The 20,608-nt window shown below is 42.0% G+C and overlaps 1 protein-coding gene across 1 annotated transcript in view; it reads left to right on the top strand.

Annotated features, from left to right (window-relative positions):
* LOC126455904 (uncharacterized) overlaps positions 1-20,608 on the top strand; it is a 290,245-nt gene that overhangs the window by 145,188 nt on the left and 124,449 nt on the right. Inside the window, exon 4 of the mRNA XM_050091661.1 lies at positions 2,196-2,425. Within this exon, the coding sequence (XP_049947618.1) occupies positions 2,196-2,425 (230 nt within the window). The remainder of the gene's footprint in view (positions 1-2,195; positions 2,426-20,608) is intronic.

Genomic DNA, 20,608 nt, shown 5'->3' with positions numbered 1-20,608 from the left:
TGAGGAAATACAGCCGTTCACTATTCTTAGAAAATGAAACACCTACATCCGACTGTATGATGTCATTTATTGTGTGGTTACCGGTTTCGGTGCCTCAGAATCAACTTATGCCTCAAGATGGTGCACTGATGCGCCGGAACTGGTAGCCACACAATAAATGACATCGTAAGGACGGCTATAGGCGTTTCATTTTCTTACTATTTGTCTAATGGTTTAAATCCCTCCTCCCCCTCCGCCCCTGTCGTAGTAAAAACCAACTGTATGAAAGAAAACAAAAATGCACGTTTTCACATTACAGAACAGCATTTTATTCCGCGTTGTCAACTGTAACAGGAAAGCTTAATATTGTTGTTTAAAAAATATTCACCCTATGCCCATCCAAAAGTTTATTAGCGTATCGTATAAAAATTTGAACTAAAGTGGTCAATAAATTTTCGAGATCCTTGACTATTCCCAAGGATAAAAATGGTTCAAATGGCTCTGAGCACAATGGGACTTAACATCTGAGGTCATCAGTCCGATAGAACTTAGAACTACTTAAACCTAACTAACCTAAGGACATCACACACATCCATGCCCGAGGCAGGATTCGAACTTGCGACCGTAGCGATCTCGCAGTTCCAGACTGAAGCGCCTAGAACCGCTCGGCCACACCGGCCGGCATTCTCAAGGATAGTCCATATTAGAAGGTATCCAGTTCCGTAAATGTACAGCAACAGCGAATTACTGCCGGAATGCTAGTAAATATATAGTGTGTGCATTAATAAAACCGACAAACAGCAAGGACTGTTTCCTGACGGGCAATGGAGGAAGAAAGGTCCTACGAACATATTTCCGGAAATGCATCGCTATCAGGGCAGGTGGCGCTGACAAATGACGGTTCCGTTGACCAAGTGCCGTGTCTGTAGCCCACAGATGACGACTATGGAGACTGGTGATGCCAGTTCTTCATCGGTAAAGAGGACCGATAACAGAAATCCCTTAATTCTTATGGTCTGGTGCTAAAATCATCGACAAAATCGTTCTCATAGAGGGAAATCCGTAGCTAATATTCCTTGCACTCGTTGCATGTGACAGGGATACGAGTAGTACAGGTCGTCATGCAGGATACACTTTGGCTCACATCATGTTGACAGGCCACTTTCCTGGAGCTTGTATTAGAGTTCGTCTCGATATCCTACAGAACCCGGTTCACAAAATGCGGTGTATGCACAGTCTGTCACCTCCCTGCACGTTCGTTTGCCTGAAAGGACCTATTATCACACAAACACCCAAAATTGCTTGAAATGTTGTGTTTGTGGTTCATGTCTGTGAGGGTACTTGTTTCGCTATAGCCGTGCTGCCTCTCGGCCGTTCCTTGTAACACCATCGCGGCTTATTCCCGACAAAAATTCCGAACAATTCTGCTGTTTACAGTACGCTGCGTCATTCACGCAGCCTGCAACACACAAGGAATACACGGCACTTGGGCAGAAGAACTTTCATTCGTCAGTGCCATCTACCGTGGCAAAGATGCATTTTCGGACACATGTTCATGGAACATTTCTTCCTACATTTCCAACCAGGAATCCGTCCCTGAAATTTGCCGGTTTTATAATGTAACGGGTAAAAGAACAGATATTTTTATGTGTTGTAGCTTGATAAGTACAGTCTTCCCACAAACATGTCACGAAGGAACACTGCATCGTAATTGGAATAACACAGGCACTGCAAGATCGTATTACTACCTGATGTTTCCTGCATGGTCGTAACTGCACCACTAAGTGAACTACGCCTAGACCAATTGTTTTGTGTCCACACTTTAGCACCTGACCTGGTGCCCATGGAAAAATAAGCATTGATGGCTTACTCTTGCCACATGTACTTGAGGCACTAACCAACCTAAAAACATACGAGTTGTAATGGCTATAATTATTAGTTTGAAAATGGCGTAAATACTGATGTAATGTTGTTCAGTACACACCCCTCAGTCACCGTTATAAATATCTGCAATTAGTGTGTGTGTGTGTGTGTGTGTGTGTGTGAAAGCGAGAGAAATTAAAACACTCACTCTTGTTACATGAAAATGTTAGAAATTTCAAAACGTGTAGAATTAGAATGACCATGCGTATTATTTCAAATCGAACTGTACCCTGGACTTCGCACTTCCCGATTCTGCACTATTTCATAATGTTGTCATCTACATTTTTTCACAGATATTCCTACATCAGGGGATTCAACTCCACGGTGTACCACAGGCGCAAGTGCGGGACTGCCAAAGGCCCGTACGTGCCAGCACTGTATCGCGTTAGGCGCGAAGTAATCTCTTGTTTCGAGTGCCTGCTGTGGAGCGAGATCAGAGCCTTGCAGCCAGTATTCCTGGGATACTGTTGGGCGGAGGTGAATAGAGGGTATATAGACACTAAGTATCCAAGGACCTTAGCAGGTACGTGTGCCTTCTGATACTACTTACTGTCTACAGCAGCTCACTATAAATACGAAATATTCTAATGCTGTAACTTTTGTGTTCTCTCCGTTGGAAACGATTGTAGAGTTAAGAATAAATTAATGAAGTGCGTGAACTGGCTGTGGTTTGATAATGAATTTATTTAAGATGACGAAGTAGCAAGATAGTAACTAAAAATCTTGTCTGACCTGCGTGATAGCACAATTAACATCGAAAAATTACTCGCTATTCTCGCTCCCAAGCCACCACAATACTTTGAACACACCTCCAGTAGAGAAACATCCTAGGAGTAACCAACAATGGCATTTCTTAACAAGAAAACACTAAAATACACTTGAATAATGATGTTTATAGGTATTTTCATACATAATCTGATACAGTAAAGTTTCTTAAAAGTAATTTCACCTTATTTTCTTCCTATGTAGGCGTTCCCACTTTTCTTGTCCAAATACATGAATATTCATAATAACAACCAAGCTCCAATTTTGTCCAACTTTTTAATATGGAGATTATGACATCAGAGATGGAGATTAGCTTTTTAAAACAGGCGCTGAGACTTAGCTGGCACCAACGACATAGCTCTTACGCTACATATCTGTGCTCTACCAACTTCAAAGCCAAACACATGCTTCGGAATAAACTTTTATACCAAGCTAACTAATACTGGCGACAGGAATGGCATCCGGCAGCCCTCTCATACTAACAATGCCACGTCCTTAGTAACAAAGCCGACCCCGCGTTGAAGAGGGACAATTACCCAAAGAAAATGATGATGATGAAGCTAACTAATACACACCCCGAAAAACCAAACTTCATGCAGATTATTCCAGAAGGAATGACAAATATTTCGAGGGGGGGGGGGGGTGAGGGGAGGGGGCGGCGAAGTATAAAATGTTCATACTATCTCAATGGTCTAATAGGTACTAGTTCAGACTTGTTTGACCACACAAGGAACGTCCGTGCCACCTAATCATTTTGTCATATAGTGCTGTCCCATTGGGTGATGTAGAGCAGGTTTTGGCTGCAAAAACCTTCTGTGAATGCTCTGTAAAGCTAATCATTTGCATATCACAGCATCTTCTTTCTGTCTGTTAAATTTCGCGTGTGTAGCACGTCATCTTCGTGGTGTAGCAGTTCTAATGGCCAGTAGTGTATTAACTTCTGTAAGACATCTACAAGTAACCATCCCCAGTGACCTTAAGTGAACTGACCACATAAGAAACGTGAATGCCATACTGAGATTCGTAGAACAACCTTAAAAAACATGATTCATCCATGAATGAAGTGACTTATAATACAGTTTTTCGACCGATTCTATAGCGTTGCTCATCTCTTTTGGATCCTTACTAGGTTGGATTCATACAAGAGATTCATAGTAGAGAAGATCCAACGAAGAGCTACGCGTTTCGTCAAGGGATCGTTTAATCGGCGCCAGAGCGTTACGGAGATACTCGACGAACTTTAGGAGTAGACGCTACCAGAGAAATGACGTGAATCACGAAGAAGTCTGCTATTGAAATTCCTGGAGAGTACATTCGGGAATGAGTTGGACAACATACTACATTCTCAAGCATACAACCTGCGAAAACACCACAACGAGAAAATTCTAGAAATTAGAGCTAATACGGAAGTCATCGGTATTCTTCCCTCGCACCATTCGCAAATGGAATACGGAAAGGTAGATCAGATAGTGGTACAAAAAGTACCCTCCGTTACTCACCGTCAGATGTGTTCTCTCGACGTGTTACATCTCCAGTGAAGTTCAATTTTCCATTGCAGAGATACTGCTCCAGCGTGTGCTATCTGTAAAAATGCCATTCCTGGTTTGCTGACGAGCCGGAACAATTCAAGATATATACAGAAGCGTAAGAGATGCTGAGGAGCTTGAGAAACTAAGCAAGTTCACACTAATCTATGCCACGCTTGACCACAAGCGACCCTCACTTACAAACGCAACTTCGAGAAAGAACTGAAACGGAGAAATGGAACGTTAATGAAAGCACTGACGTCCGTCACTAGTAAGGAATGACCGCCATAATCGGTATGGTCTAACTGTCCACGAGCTGGCGTAAATAAGTGAAGTCAGTTGCTTGGATGTAACACTTATGAAGACAGGACAGAAACAGCCACCTGCTATCTCTACAGTGATATGCGACGAGACTTACGTCATAGAGTGGAGAATGCGAGAGGAAACCTCTAAATTGCATCGTTAAGATAGATAATTGACACCATACAGTAACTGTTGCACCGTAAGACCCATATTTATGTTAATATTACTTGGAGTTTAGAGGATTCATGGACCTTGTCGTTGGTGGGGAGGCTTGCGTGCCTCAGCTATACAGATAGCCGTACCGTAGATGCAACCACAACGGAGGGGTATCTGTTGAGAGGCCAGACAAACGTGCGGTTCCTGAAGAGGGGCAGCAGCCTTTTCAGTAATTGCAGGGAATGGATGATTGACTGATCTGGCCTTGTAACATTAACCAAAAAGGCCTTGCTGTGTTGGTACTGCGAACGGCTGAAAGCAAGGGGAAACTACAGCCGTAATTTTTCCCGAGGGCATGCAGCTTTACTGTATGGTTAAATGCTGATGGCGTCCTCTTGGGTAAAATATTCCGGAGGTAAAATACTCCACCATTCGGATCTACGGGCGGGGACTACTCGAGAGGACGTCGTTATCAGGAGAAAGAAAACTGGCGTTCTACGGATTGGAGCGTGGAATGTCAGATCCCTTAATCGGGCAGGTACGTTAGAAAATTTAAAAAGGGAAATGGATAGGTTAAAGTTAGATATAGTGGGAATTAGTGAAGGTCGGTGGCAGGAGGAACAAGACTTCTGGTCAGGTGAATACAGGGTTATAAATACAAAATCAAATAAGGGTAATGCAGGAGGAGGTTTAATAATAGTAATACGGGTAAGCTACTACAAACAGCATAGTGAAAGCATTATTGTGGCCAAGATAGATACGAAGCCCACGCCTACCACAGTAGTACAAGTTTATATGGCGACTAGTTCCACAGATGACGAAGAGATGTAGTTATACAAATGTTGAAAGACACATACTAATACAAAGAAAGAATGCAACATGAAGGAGTAATTTGAATCGGACGGAAATCGGCAGATGTGATTTACATGTACAGCAAAGAAAAAAAAAGTTAGCAGTTTCAGAAAAGTTGCATGATTTATTCAAGAGAAAGAGCTTCATAAATTGAGCAGGTGAATAACGATTTGGTCAACCTCTGTCATCCAACAACTCTATTAATCAGTGTCAGGCCGAATGACAGCTTGCATAATGGCCAGAGGCTGACGAATGTGTTATTAACTTCCTCAATTTGTGAAGTTCTCTCTCTTGAATAAACCTATCAGTTTCCGTACCATTCGGGTGAGAAGAAAAAATACCACAAACTTCAGAAGACAGCTGGTAATGGCAAGCCTTTCAAGCCGACGATAACAGAATTATGACAGAATACAGTAAATGAAAGTAATTCTGCTGAAATGTCCTTGAAATGATGTGAAGTAATTCAATGAATATTTGATTAGAGATGCGAGTGGTAACAAATAATGTATGACGAAAACAAACCAAAAACATATACCGGATAGACACCGCATTTCCACTACCGAATCATTCGAACACTTCCTTAAATAATTGTATAGCTCAAGAGATGAATCGGAAAACAAATACGTCTTAATAGTAGGATAGAGAGTCCAGTAGTAATTAGATGAGATGTATAAATTCACTCGAGGTTTCAGAAAAGGTATTGAACGGATATGTTTAACGCTGAAGGAAAAGTAATGCAATGTGCTTGTGCAAGAAGACCAATCTGCAAAACCGAGATAATGTTGTTATTTAATAAATGTGCCATATGTAATATTGTGATTGTTCTACTCGACAAGAAATGGCAGGGACCGAATTACAATTCTAGGCCCTCATCAGCTTAATGTACAAGATGCCCACTAAAACCAAAAGCAGTACTGAGGTGGCTATGCACCAGCTGTCAAATGTGTGATACATTTACCACAATATTTTTCGGAACTACGTCATCCTGTCGTCAATGGTATAAAACAAGCAAACAAACCGATTCATCGCAATACTACACATACTGATAACCATGTAAATATATTGCCCTGCTATACAACACACTCGTACCTTAACGTTTCTACACCACTAGCACCGTCAGAAGTAAAATGGCACCAGTAAAGAAAAAAATTCCTATAAACATCTCATGTTGGCGCATAACTCTCTCACAAGGCTCAGTTGTAGACTAACGGCAGCTGACTTCACCTACCAGTGATAGTACTATTCTATAAGGTATATATCACCCCTCCCCGCCTCCCAACGTTGCTAAATGTCTGCCGCAAATTCTTTGAACAATGTACCAAGTCCTAACAAATGCTAACCAGTACTGCACTTATGTTCGAATGTATGCATCCAAATATAATGACCAACGGGACACATTAGAAACTAACACCGCTAAGTAGAAGAAGTTGGTGGCTGCTTCTCTCTTCTGTCTTCTCGTTTAAAGCGCTGACGCATTCCCCTCTTAAAGTGCAAAGAATAACTTCTTCTAAATTTGACAGCAACCACAGGAGAGAACTGACTAACTGGAGTTTATTAAAAACAGAGTCAGGATTGTTAAATGATCTAGGGGAAAGGGGAAGAAACACTGAAACAAGTTTTAAAGAGCAGATTACTGAAGATAGTGGCTCATCGGCAGCGGCTAACCACCTCGAGAATGAGGAGTATTCGTTGTGTAGCGTCACAGACAGCGTAAGTGTATTGCACTTCCAAGTTGCTGTCAAATTTAGAGGAGGTGTGAAAGGAGAAGGAAGTGGCCTTTCCTGGCCATTTTAGCGATGTCCTCCTTGTGAAGCAGCCACCAACATATTCTCCTTACAGGTGTGAGGTTTTAATATGTTCTGTCGTTCATTCTGTATGGACGCGCGCATTCCAACATAACTGCAGTAATGGTTATTAGGATTAGCTAGGAAATATTGTTCAAGGACTTTTCCGTAGACATTTAGTAACGTTGGAGATCTGATTACTTAACAATACTGTCTTTGGTTGGTGAATTCCGCTGTCTTTAGTTGACATCTGAGACTTGTGACGATAGTGTTAGGTCCCAACATGAGACGTTCATGGACGAGCTTTATGTTTGACGATGCATGTTGCTTCTGGCTTTCTATTTCTGACGGTGCTTAATGGCGTAGAAACTTAACGGTATGTTATACTGCACGACAGTATGGATATTTACGTAACTGTCTTCGCGACATACCGACATCTTAATAATGTGGTAACGTAGACCCGAAACATGTTGTGATGAATATAGCGTACATTTGACAACTGATGCCTAACATTCTCAGCACTGAACAACAAGACAGTGGTATGATGGCTTCACAACGGATAAGAAAACCAAAAGCATGATTATATACAAAAAATTAATCCAGTCAATCAAACGAACAAGTTTGCCTTAGAAGCAGACGTAGGACAATGGATCATTTCAGTTACTATTAAACTAAAAAACTTCCTTCTATTGATAGCCCTTGAGAAGCTATTATGTCATTCAACGTGTGTTAGTATGATGGACGTATACATAGTGCTGCAGTCGCTATTTTGTTCAGGGCTGTTGCAAGTTCAGAATTGCTAAAAAATTCAGGAAACGAGATTACATATCAACAAATCTGATCTTAACAGCTCTAGAGGAAGGTTTGAGCTCATTAAACTAGGAAAATGAAGCAGGAATACTTGTTAACGGCAGACATCTGAACCACCTTCAGTTTTCTAATGACAGAATATTGTTTGTCATTGTGTAGACCTGCTTCTGCAAGGCATGGAAAAACATAGCCAACTTTGCAAGTGGGCCAGAAAATTGATTAGTATAAGAATAAAGTTATATACATTCAACACAAGAGTAAGGTTGGGTTGGGTTGGGTTTTTTTGGGGGGAAGGAGAGCAGACAGCGAGGTCATCGGTCTCATCGGATTAGGGAAGGAAGGGGAAGGAAGTCGGTCGTGCCCTTTCAAATGAACCATCCCGGCATTTGCCTGGAGTGATTTAGGGAAATCACAGAAAACCTAAATCAGGATGGCCGGGCGCGGGATTGACACAAGAGTAAGACACGGTACAAATCAACAATGGAGAAATTATGTTTTTATATTTACAACATTTGAAGACAATGCTTTGAAGGAAAGCAAAAAATATGAAGATATAAACCGAAGAGTAAAAATGGTCCAGTGCCACTGATAAAATACATAGATTTTTCAAAACTAAGCTTCCAATGCTTATGAAAAGAAAGGTCTGCAATTATTATGTAATTCGAAGACGTTATTGTACTGGCTTGTAATGTAGTAATGTGTAATTTAAATTTTGTTAACAGTAATATGAATCTCCAGCTTCTGAGATAACGTGCTTCCCTTTACAATGGGCGACATGCGCACTGATTAACAGTGACCAAACGTCTGATTTCTGTTCTAAATAGTGATTCCCTTCACAAAAAACTAGAAAGATTACGTAGCAAGACGTCTTCAGTTATCAGATAATTAAAACATGATGATTGCAGTATTAACTCAAATGTGATCTTGGGCACAAACAGGCACTCCTACAACTTTATCCCGCAAATCAAACACATGAACTAACGCACCCTAAATTTTCAGTCTTTTCTTCACTTACTCTTTAGATATTGACAGTATCGTAGGAAGAAAATGTGGCACGTACACATACACATTTAGCGCTAACCCTCTTTCTGTCTCAGCCACCAACACAAGAAAGACAACAATAACAATGTAGCATAAAATAACGTGCATTGTAATTGTTGATATGAGCTTTTTTGTTATTGCGCACAACAATTATACATCCTTCATGTAAATGAAGTAGCAGTACAGCTCTCAATTGATTTAGACTGTTTAATAAAATGTTATTAACACCCATCCGTTAATTATATGGTTTCTGTATAGAATACGTGCCTCAGAGTAACCAGCTAATTTCTTTAATTTAAGAAACATCCCGTCAGAAAATTTCATGAAACGTTTAAAGCGTAATACTATGTATGTACTTGCATGTCATGATGTGATGAAGTTGAAATAATTTGCAAGGTTTCAACTTAAGAAAATAACCTCCACTAAACAAGATTTCAGTCCTTTATATGAATGATGATACTTGAATTTAGTCTGGAATCAAAAGATGTTCACTCATACACATTTACCGTTAACCGTCGGTTTTTTATCTGATAAACGTCTTAAGCCAAGTTAGTTTCTCTCATGCTTTTATTAACATCGCTTGCAATAGAGAAGTTATGGAACTCCAAAGACGTGTCTTCATGCTAAGTCTGCGTTTGGAGTCAGTCCTCTGATGCTTTCTCTGCCCTTGTGTTGAACCATAAAAGATGGCGGTCGACAGCAATGGTGAATTTCATCTTGCTATATTGTGATTAATAATGTACGAAATTCAAGTTTTGACCTACCACACTGTAAGTCCGAATTTGTAGTTGAGGCACTACATCACTGTGCACAATGCGTACATGTCCGCTTCCAGTAAATATTTCCGGGACATGCATGTTTATTCAGTCTTTCGACACAACAAAACACACTAATGACACACTATTGATATTTACAATTTCGTTTGTAAAGTCAACTTGCTGCTACTGAGATCGTAACCGTTAACCGTTTGCATCTTTCGTTCTCCTAATGGGTGTATATTCCGCCGTTCTGAAGGTCATAGCTTATAGTCGAACACTGTTCAATGCAGATATCTCACAGTCCTCACTTCTCACCTGAAGTTCCTCTTAAATGATTTTCTTTCTGTCACGCAGTCCATATCCACAGTCTAAATTACCAATTTTGGTCACCTTAAAAAGAGCCCCCTATTTCCTTAACTATGCATCGAACTGAAGCGCGTTTCAACAGTCTCCATATCGACTCAGATCAGCAAACCTTTGCCAACTTTTCTCTTCTATGTCTTTCAAAATAGCTCCGGTCTCATATTAAGTCTTGGCTTCAGATTCCCGCACAACCGATGAGAGGATTTCTGAAAGAACGCGCCCACACACCAGCACGGTTACCTACAGTCTTTTCTTTAACAAAGCAATCTCCCGCCTTAGAGAAATCCTTTAAAAAAATCCTTCGTTTTAATATCAGTTTCTATTTATGGCCGTCACATATGAACTTTTAATGCTAAGATCATTCAAAAACAACGGTTATCCCTCAAGAAATGTAAATATGAATATTGTGAGTAGCTACAAGAGGCAGAAGAACAAACACATGGTTCTGTGAACAGAATGGACTGGAAGACGTTATATGATTGATGAAAATGAAATGGTGCTGGTGGGGACGTGTAACCAGGCGAATTCTCTGCACAGTATCCTTGGAGATAAAAAAAGACCGAGATACGGCTTAATGGAAAGCGGGAAATGGAAACAGAAAATATACGCAATTAACATGCATACGAAGTGGTGAAAACTGTACTCAACAGATAAATCTGTAGGAGAGTTTTATGGTGCAGTGGATAAAATTGTCGACTATGATGTTAATAATGAATATTACATGTGAAGAGAAGTACTGACGAGACCTTATTCAAGATATCGGTGAGAAAGCCAGAATGTCAAATTGATCGCGCTTTCCTCAATACTACCAAGATGTTGGAACATTAGGTGTCACAGACGTGATCATTGTCATATACATAACCTACGCAAGCATTAATTGCCGGCACGGATAATACTGTTTTCACTGTTTGTACCTGACAGAATGACATCAAAGCAGTAGAGACTCAGCAACATTAGACAGTGCATATTATCTTTGCTTGGTGGTAAAAATACATCAGTTAGTTTCTGGAGATTGAAGAGGTTAGAGAAGGATTCAGGATATGCTGGGACACCTTTTTTGACCAGTTGAAATTATCGTTACATTTAAATCATAGTATATTACTTTTTGTTTGTATGGAAGGAAGGAAGGAACACTGATTTTAACGTCCCATCGACATCGAAGTCATTAGAGATAGAGCACAAGCTCGGGCTTATCTAGGATGGAAAGGGAAATCGGCCGTTTCTCTCAAAGGAATCATCCCGGCATTTGCCTGGAGCGATTTAGGGAAATTGCGGGGAACCTAAATCTGGATGCCCGGACTCAGGTTTAAACCGTCGTTTTCCCAAAGGCGAGTCCAGTGTGTCAACCACTGCGCTACCTGCTTATGTGGGTGATGAAGTTCATTTCACTGAGTACAAGCTTACCCACTGTTGATGGCGCTGGGAGCACAAGCGCCTGATTGACACTTACTTGCCGATCAGTAAAAAGACAGCAGCGTTTATCCCTGACGCTCCATATATGAAGATGGATAAGTCAAAGTAGACGTAGCACAATGTGGTATGAAGATTACCAACAACTTCTTGTGAGTAATATTGGTTTCAAGGCTTTTACTCATTTTCACACCGAGTGCAGATTATTGCGCAGGTATTATTATGGCAGAAGTTAAGCCCAGGTTATGGTCTCTAGCATACGAATGATACACTGGCCAATCTAGGCATTTAAACAGTGTTCTTTCAAGCTTTTATTCCCCTACTGCCGAAGGATCATTGATTTACAGGTTTTCAAAGAAAAGTGGATACGTTACCTTTTCAGATAAATATCTAGCTTCAGGCATACGGTAAGTTAGTTCACACCACACAACTGATACTATGTTCTCGTCACTTTCGAAAATCCGTTTAATATCTGACACGTTAGTGGATTATGGGTCTGGTCTGGTACGATTATCAAGTTCACCATTTCCCTTGCAACGATCTCATGAATGTGATCTCATTGCAGTGGATCATCATCGCACCCTAAAGTCAGCGATTTTCATGTCACTTTTACGGCAATTCCGTATGATCGAAGAACAACTAAGCACTGATACTGAGATCTCTTTTCCCATAATTTCCACAACTTCATCAGTTTTGATCAGACTTCTGACATTCAGTTAGACTTAAAGTGAAAATTTTAAATACGATGGGTCTGGAGATGTGGAACAGAGGGGGTAACGTAAAAGATTATTCAGTTATTAAGAGCCAACTCTTTGGAACAGTATGAAACAGTGTGACAGTTATTTGCCGGTACTGTATAGTAATGTTTAAATAATCAATTACGTAGGTCACATGAGTGCTGTGTGCACAAGACAGTGAAACAAAAATGACTGAATGATGCTTTCCTTTGAGTTGTGCAAGGCTGTACTGGAGTTTTACTGCAATTGTGAACACAATACGTGACAGAACGAGCGTGGAATTCAGCTACCAACCCGTGACAGACTTGACGCTGACAGTACTGTCATGACGTGCGAAAAGTAAGATCTGGGTAAAGTGCCAGTACTGCGGCGTTCGAAAACTTCTCACTGTCATCTCCTAAGTCCACAAATCGGTTTGCACCTAGAAGTTGAAGTACTTGAAATGGTGCACTCGTACTCCTGTACATGCTCTTAGTTTCAGAAAGTGTTTCTGGTGTTTAGGGGTGCAATTCAACGCAGTGAAAGTTTAAATCACCACAGTGTATGTACTGGGCTCCTGTAAATCCAAGAATTCAGCTGGAGAAGAGAACTAATCTTTTTGTTAGCGTCTGTCCCATCTAGTACGGTCTCCATTGAGCGGCAAATTTATTTTATTTAAATTTTGGGGGCAGGTACCATTCTTGTCGCCACAGTCGTCGGTTACGCCAGGGATGTAGATCGACTGTGACACCTGTCTGAATTGTGTAAACCAGGGCCGACCAAGATTTCGACTCGCGGACCGTGTCCTGACACGAGTGCCACACCGCTCTCAGCCTTGCAGCACGTTCACCCGACGGCCACGGCATGCTGTCTGAGGGGGAGAAAAGGGGAAACTGTGTACGTGCCGCTTTTAAATGGCAACGCAGTCGCTCAGCATACGACTTGGTTTTATATTCGCATTTCTCAGCAACATGTATCACAAACAAAACATATTTTCTGTATTATTTAATTATTTTTGGTTCCAAGAAGACGTCATATAACTTTTATCTGGTACAAGCTGTCAACATTAGGACCGACACATACAATTTCACAGATTTTTGCAATCAAGTTGCTCCGTAATCGTGATCTATTTAGTCTCATAATCGAAAGAGGTCTTTTGCAGAACTATATCGATCGAAATATTATAGCAATCTCATTATGGAGAAGTGGAAATTATGCCTGAGGAAATCAACGTATATGTCCTGGACAGTTTTAACATAAAATGATTTATCATTAAAACGGAAATTATCTTGCAGGTCAATCAGTTACATCTGCAGGTGCACAGGAGTTCTCTCAACTGAAATGGCAAACAATCTCGAAAACAGCTCGAAAACAACTGTAAATTTGACAGTATACCTAAAATGTTTACGAAACTACGCTTGTAATTCTTTCAAGGCCACAATGAATTCTTCAAGCTTTCTCTTTACTTTGATACTAGCGAACTTAAGTAACGGGACTTCGTTTGTCAGAATGTGTCCCTTCAATAACGCGACTGTCTTTTTAAATGCATCCCCATCAAATCAGAAAGAAGTTTTTTCTTACCTTACAGTGTCTTACTGCGGAAAGTGCGCAATCCATTCAGGACGTTCTAATTTTCGTTCCTGAACTCCTTCCTCCGCCATAAATTCCGTGATAACGAATTTTAAATCGGAACGTCGTTCCAGGCACGCCTCTTGACTAAGTTACCGTATTTTTCAGTAATACATAAAGTTTCGTTACCTTCGTTCCATTGCATCGAAAACTGTTACATTGACAGTGGAATAATGCATACAACTTCAGAAATTTATTATACATACCACCAACTTCTTAAAGTGCTCCATTCCAGCGAATTTAGCGCTGAACAACGAATCCCGTCTTTATCAAATATATCTTTAAATTCTTTCTGCATGGTGCTGTAATATCGTTTCGTAGCAAACGTGCAGTACCTGTCTCTTATGTGAATGTATAGTATGTGTTGAGAATTATCATCCCTCTTTTTTGTCACTCCCATTCATTTTTAAAGACTTGTGACGATAGACTGAATCTTTTTGTGTGAGCATCCACTGGACCTGTGAACACCCTTCATTCCACGAACCTATAGCGAAAAGTAAACAACGCCAACATTAAGATTCTGTCGTACTGAAGACAGTTGTGCCGACCGAAAAGTGCCACACCGCAATACTAAATAAAATGTCGCGTTGTATCGCGTACTTCCTGGAAGGACAGCAAAATCGAGACTGGCCGAGCCGTGGGCCGCAGATAGCCCGATCACTCGGCATAGGCGAAGTTTGGTACGCCATGGTTGGCCGTGGTGTAAGCTTTGTACTGTGTGTGATAATGTGTCGTATTGGGAACCAGCCCGCCATTTGCCTAAACGAGGGTGGGAAACCTCCTGAAAATGGCACTCAGGCTGACAGGTGCACCGACCATGGTCATTAATCCGTCCCAAGAACAGTCTCCAATGATTTTGATGTCGACAGAACGTTAAACCCAATCTTGCTTTTTTCGCCTCAGGGACTCGATCCAGGAATTGCTCACCTTCCTGTCTCAGAAACCAGCTCGCATCGCTGTATATTATACTAGCAGGTCATAAAAAAATACGATCTACCAGGTTTTAATAGCTCACGTATTACGTCATCGTGTTGTAGAATTGGTCAGTTTTTTCATTAGAGGTACCAAACTACTCAACTATCTTTACATGGATCAAACATCGATTTTTCCTACCATTTATGATCTGTCTGGAGACTCCATGTCACCAGATCGAGATATCAGGACTTACACTCCTGGAAATGGAAAAAAGAACACATTGACACCGGTGTGTCAGACCAACCATACTTGCTCCGGACACTGCGAGAGGGCTGTACAAGCAATGATCACACGCACGGCACAGCGGACACACCAGGAACCGCGGTGTTGGCCGTCGAATGGCGCTAGCTGCGCAGCATTTGTGCACCGCCGCCGTCAGTGTCAGCCACTTTGCCGTGGCATACGGAGCTCCATCGCAGTCTTTAACACCGGTAGCACGCCGCGACAGCGTGGACGTGAACCGTATGTGCAGTTGACGGACTTTGAGCGAGGGCGTATAGTGGGCATGCGGGAGGTCGGGTGGACGTACCGCCGAATTGCTCAACACGTGGGGCGTGAGGTCTCCACAGTACATCGATGTTGTCGCCAGTGGTCGGCGGAAGGTGCACGTGCCCATCGACCTGGGACCGGACCGCAGCGACGCACGGATGCACGCCAAGACCGTAGGATCCTACGCAGTGCCGTAGGGGACCGCACCGCCACTTCCCAGCAAATTAGGGACACTGTTGCTCCTGGGGTATCGGCGAGGACCATTCGCAGCCGTCTCCATGAAGCTGGGCTACGGTCCCGCACACCGTTAGGCCGTCTTCCGCTCACGCCCCAACATCGTGCAGCCCGCCTCCAGTGGTGTCGCGACAGGCGTGAATGGAGGGACGAATGGAGACGTATCGTCTTCAGCGATGAGAGTCGCTTCTGCCTTGGTGCCAATGATGGTCGTATGCGTGTTTGGCGCCGTGCAGGTGAGCGCCACAATCAGGACTGCATACGACCGAGGCACACAGGGCCAACACCCGGCATCATGGTGTGGGGAGCGATCTCCTACACTGACCGTACACCACTGGTGATCGTCGAGGGGACACTGAATAGTGCACGGTACATCCAAACCGTCATCGAACCCATCGTTCTACCATTCCTAGACCGGCAAGGGAACTTGCTGTTCCAACAGGACAATGCACGTCCGCATGTATCCCGTGCCACTCAACGTGCTCTAGAAGGTGTAAGTCAACTACCCTGGCCAGCAAGATCTCCGGATCTGTCCCCCATTGAGCATGTTTGGGACTGGATGAAGCGTCGTCTCACGCGGTCTGCACGTCCAGCACGAACGCTGGTCCAACTGAGGCGCCAGGTGGAAATGGCATGGCAAGCCGTTCCCCAGGACTACATCCAGCATCTCTACGATCGTCTCCATGGGAGAATAGCAGCCTGCATTGCTGCGAAAGGTGGATATACACTGTACTAGTGCCGACATTGTGCATGCTCTGTTGCCTGTGTCTATGTGCCTGTGGTTCTGTCAGTGTGATCATGTGATGTATCTGACCCCAGGAATGTGTCAATAAAGTTTCCCCTTCCTGGGACAATGAATTCACGGTGTTCTTATTTCAATTTCCAGGAGTGTATTTAACTGACCCTCCACTTGTTTCATGCAGAAATCGAAGATATGATATTTACTTAAAAGACCTAACACTTCTCGAAGTTTATCTGTCGGGAACTATTAACGATGTATTTTATCGACAACGACGATATACACTCAAGGTTCTACAGTAAACATAGAAACATCGTATTCAGCTGTCATAGTGAAAGCATTGACAGCAGTATTTTGTACACGCGTTTGACTATTAAGTTGTCATTGTGGGTCATTTCAGTTACCTACAATGATTCAACAACACTAATCGTAACTGCCAAATATACCTAACGTGAAATTTTTCACCTTCCTTTATCTTTCTTTTCTTTAAGCACACAAACCATTATTATGTTCGCTGTTTCCTATATGGTTTTCACCTGCTGGGAGTGATACAATCGTTTCCTGATTAATGTCGTTCATAATATTCTAGTATAAAGCCTTGCTTATTCTGCTGATTACGTTTCTAAAGAGATCAGAGGTTGTATCGACAAAGCAAAAAAGCTTTTGTTGAATAAGCAGCAAATCAGTCGCAAAAAGTACCTGCAAAAATAATGTTTACTGTAGACATAAACTGGAAAATCACAGAATTTAAGTTTACAATTATATACTAGGGTGGTTTGTTAAGTCCGGTAAAGTTCCATGTAAGAGCGTTTTTGTTGCGCCTTCATGACTGGTAAACTTGATTATTCCAAGAATTGCATTAAGAATTTCAACAGTGTGCAGCGTACAGTCCATTGTTCACGGCAGCCTGAATTGGTCAGTGTGTCGCCTGCAATTAAAAATGGAGAAACCCGATTTTTGTGCTGTTATTACACATTTTCATCTGAAGGGTTCGACAGCCGCACAAGTCAAAACAAAACTGGAAGAAGTTCACGCAAACTCTCCACCATCATTTACTTCTGGATTAATGGATTTAAACGTGGTCGGACAGGCATTGAAGGCACGCTCCGGCCATTAAAATGAGATCACCCCAAATGATACGGTAATGCAAGACCGCGAATAAAAATTCGTGAGATTTATGTCACTGTCGGCATCTCAGCTGAGCGAGTGCGTAATACCCTGCAGAGAGATTTGGCTATGATAACGCTGTGAGTGAGACGGTGCCGCGATTGATCACAGTCGAATAAAACCGCACCAGGTATAACATTCCAACACAAGACATTTTGCGCCGGTTTGTGACTGTCTATGAAACTTTGATCCATCATTTCGCACCAGAGTAAAAACATCAGTCAAAACAATGCACAAAGGCTGTTGAAAGTCCACCGAAGAAGAAAAAGGCCATTTTGCCATATGGTAAAGTGGTGGCCACTGTTTTCTAAGATTCCCAGGGAACAATTCCCATTCATTACCTGGAAAAGGCAGATACATAACTGGACTCTTTTAGGTTCATTGTTGGATAGTTTGAAAATACATTAGCTGAGAAAAGACCAATGGTGGCATGCAAAAAAGTGCTCTTTCACCAGGATAATGCACCATCCCACACATCTGCGACAAAAGTATTGGAATTTCATGAACTGAGCTTTGGACTAATTCCTCACCCATCCTATTCACCAAGCTTTGCTCTAAGTGACTTCTTCCTGTGTTCTAACTGGAAACTTTGGTTTGCTGGGAAGATATTTTCATCAGATATGAAAGTAGTAGTTGCACTCAACGAGTAATTTTCAGAGTTTGACAGAACACGTTTTCCTGATGGGATGATAAAGTTGGAGGATAGCTTGACCAAGTCTGTATCCTTCAAATGAGACAATGTCGGGAAGCAAGGTGAGTTGTTTATGAAACAAACATTTTTTTCCCTGCTATTTTTACAACATTTGCCAAACTACCCTCATAAATAAGTCTAGTTTCACAAAATGCGTTACCTTGCAGTGCCTATTTACACAATGTACAAGATACCAAGTGTTTCGAAGACGTCTGCCTACTCAGTCTGCAACCAGCAACGCAGACTGCGTATGCAGGCACCACGCAGCAGGGGAAACCCTTCAGGCGACAGAAAAGGGACGGCCACGCTCTGCCCAGACAACAGGTGGCGCCCCAAAAGCTGCCAGAGGTCATTGACCCTGTTGACATTTTCTCCTCTGTGGACCCCATGACCGAAAGTAGTACCTGCAGTATCCTGGCACCCGGGCAGCAATTGGGGCAGTGTCCAGGCTAAATTCTGAGAGTTCCCTGGGCCAGGCGCCGAGAGCGAAAATATTCCCACAATAAAGATTTCTCCTTAGGGCTGCTGCTACGACGACGCCATTCACGTCGATCTTCACCTCAAGGACCTGCCAGCTACTGAACTACACTATTCATGGTATCTACACCACACAGATACGACCTCCCAGGTTGCGACCCTAGCGAACGGACTTAATAATATTTGTCTTTGCTTTCCATCAGTAAAACGCCAGACTTAAGCTCTTGTGCATCCCTTTGGCACTTTAATATTTTCTCGTCCTCGCGAGCGGATTTTCACTATGGCATGCGTAGGGCATGGACAGTTCCAGGCCTCAGCATTCACACATTCTCATTGTTCTTTCAGTATTCAAGAAGTGACTTATTTTTAGTTATTCTGTTCAATACTAAGCCTGTCAGCGGAGATTGTCTATACATGTTACAACAAACTTTATATTCATTTTATGCCTGATTTTTTTTTTCTTTTTTGCGTGAACTTCAGAGGAGCTGGTCAAAAATTGAGTACCTTCCTTTTATATGCACGCATAAAATTACTGTACATTTAAGCACATTAGTCTGGCGTATACAGATGAAGAATCCGTGCCTGTAAGAATCTGCAGTATCTCTTCCTTAATATTTTTCACTGAATGGTCCATGACGGGTTTTCAGAAGGCAGCAACGCAAAAACAATTTTTTTTCCTTATCGGAGCAAGGTAAATTGCAGTTCATATTATTTGCTGATATATTAAAATATTTTCAATAATATAACATTTCAGTTGGTGGTGAGTTTTCCAGGGAGTATGGTCGTAGTCCACGAAATTGTTCACTCCCGAATGAAACGTCAGAAACAAAAAAGTTTCCATTGGCCATGTCCGCAGCACAACCAAGAAGATCCACCAACAACTAACATAACAGGTCGTGAAAGCCTTCATAACATCACATTTTGCTCAATGGAGCTTATGAACGTTTGCCAGTTCTTTTTATCTTTGGAAATTTAATATCAGAACAAAATATAACAGCTGTAATTGATAGAAATCAAAGAGCAACCTCTTCATGATGTCTTGGAGCTCATCTTCTTAACAGCTTTGTAAGGCATGGTAAGTGTAACAGGTTCAGTTCACATCCCATGCACATACTCTCTCTCTCTCTCTTTCTCTCTCTCTCACTCTCAACCTACTGAACTGCAAAACATAATAAAATCTGACTGCGCAAATGGAAAGAGTATCAGTACCAGCGATAACAACTTTTTTACTCTACGATACCTCCCCATAGAATCCCACGAACGCCATTTCAGAAAAATTCTACAAGAAATATTATACGAAAGTGTTTGCTTGCATTTTGGAATCCTCCATATGGTACTCAAAGTCAGATACGAGGAAATTCTACCAGTAAATAAGTATATCCTGCTGCAGTATCCATTATGGATATGAACAGGTGTAGATAGTTTTCACTCTCATAAAGGCTGGTATCAAATGTTTCATTCAGTGTGGTAAACAATACTGCGTGAAAATTACACATAAATGTGCAAATTCTCTGTTGGTATCATAGCCCGATACGGACCTTGCTTTTGGTCACCGCCAGTCAACGAGAGCTAAAAATCCCTTCGTTATGTTTTCGCGAGGAATAAGTGACCCCCTGTAAATGAGAAACATAGAGAACACAAAATTTCAGAGACAGATGTTTTGTTCACGTGGTGCTCTGAGCTAGCAAACATTTATTGTGGTTTGTGGGATTAAAGGGACCAGACTGCGACGGTCATCGGTCAGCAAACATTTATTCCTGGCAGTCAGATAATCAATGGAAGCAATAGAGTTCCGAGCTTCCAGCGACATGCAGCCTAGTC

This window comes from Schistocerca serialis, chromosome 2 (genome assembly GCF_023864345.2).
Source record: "Schistocerca serialis cubense isolate TAMUIC-IGC-003099 chromosome 2, iqSchSeri2.2, whole genome shotgun sequence".
Taxonomy (NCBI): domain Eukaryota; kingdom Metazoa; phylum Arthropoda; class Insecta; order Orthoptera; family Acrididae; genus Schistocerca; species Schistocerca serialis.
The sequence above is the reverse complement of the archived record's forward strand: the minus strand, read 5'-3'. Positions and strand labels throughout refer to the sequence as shown.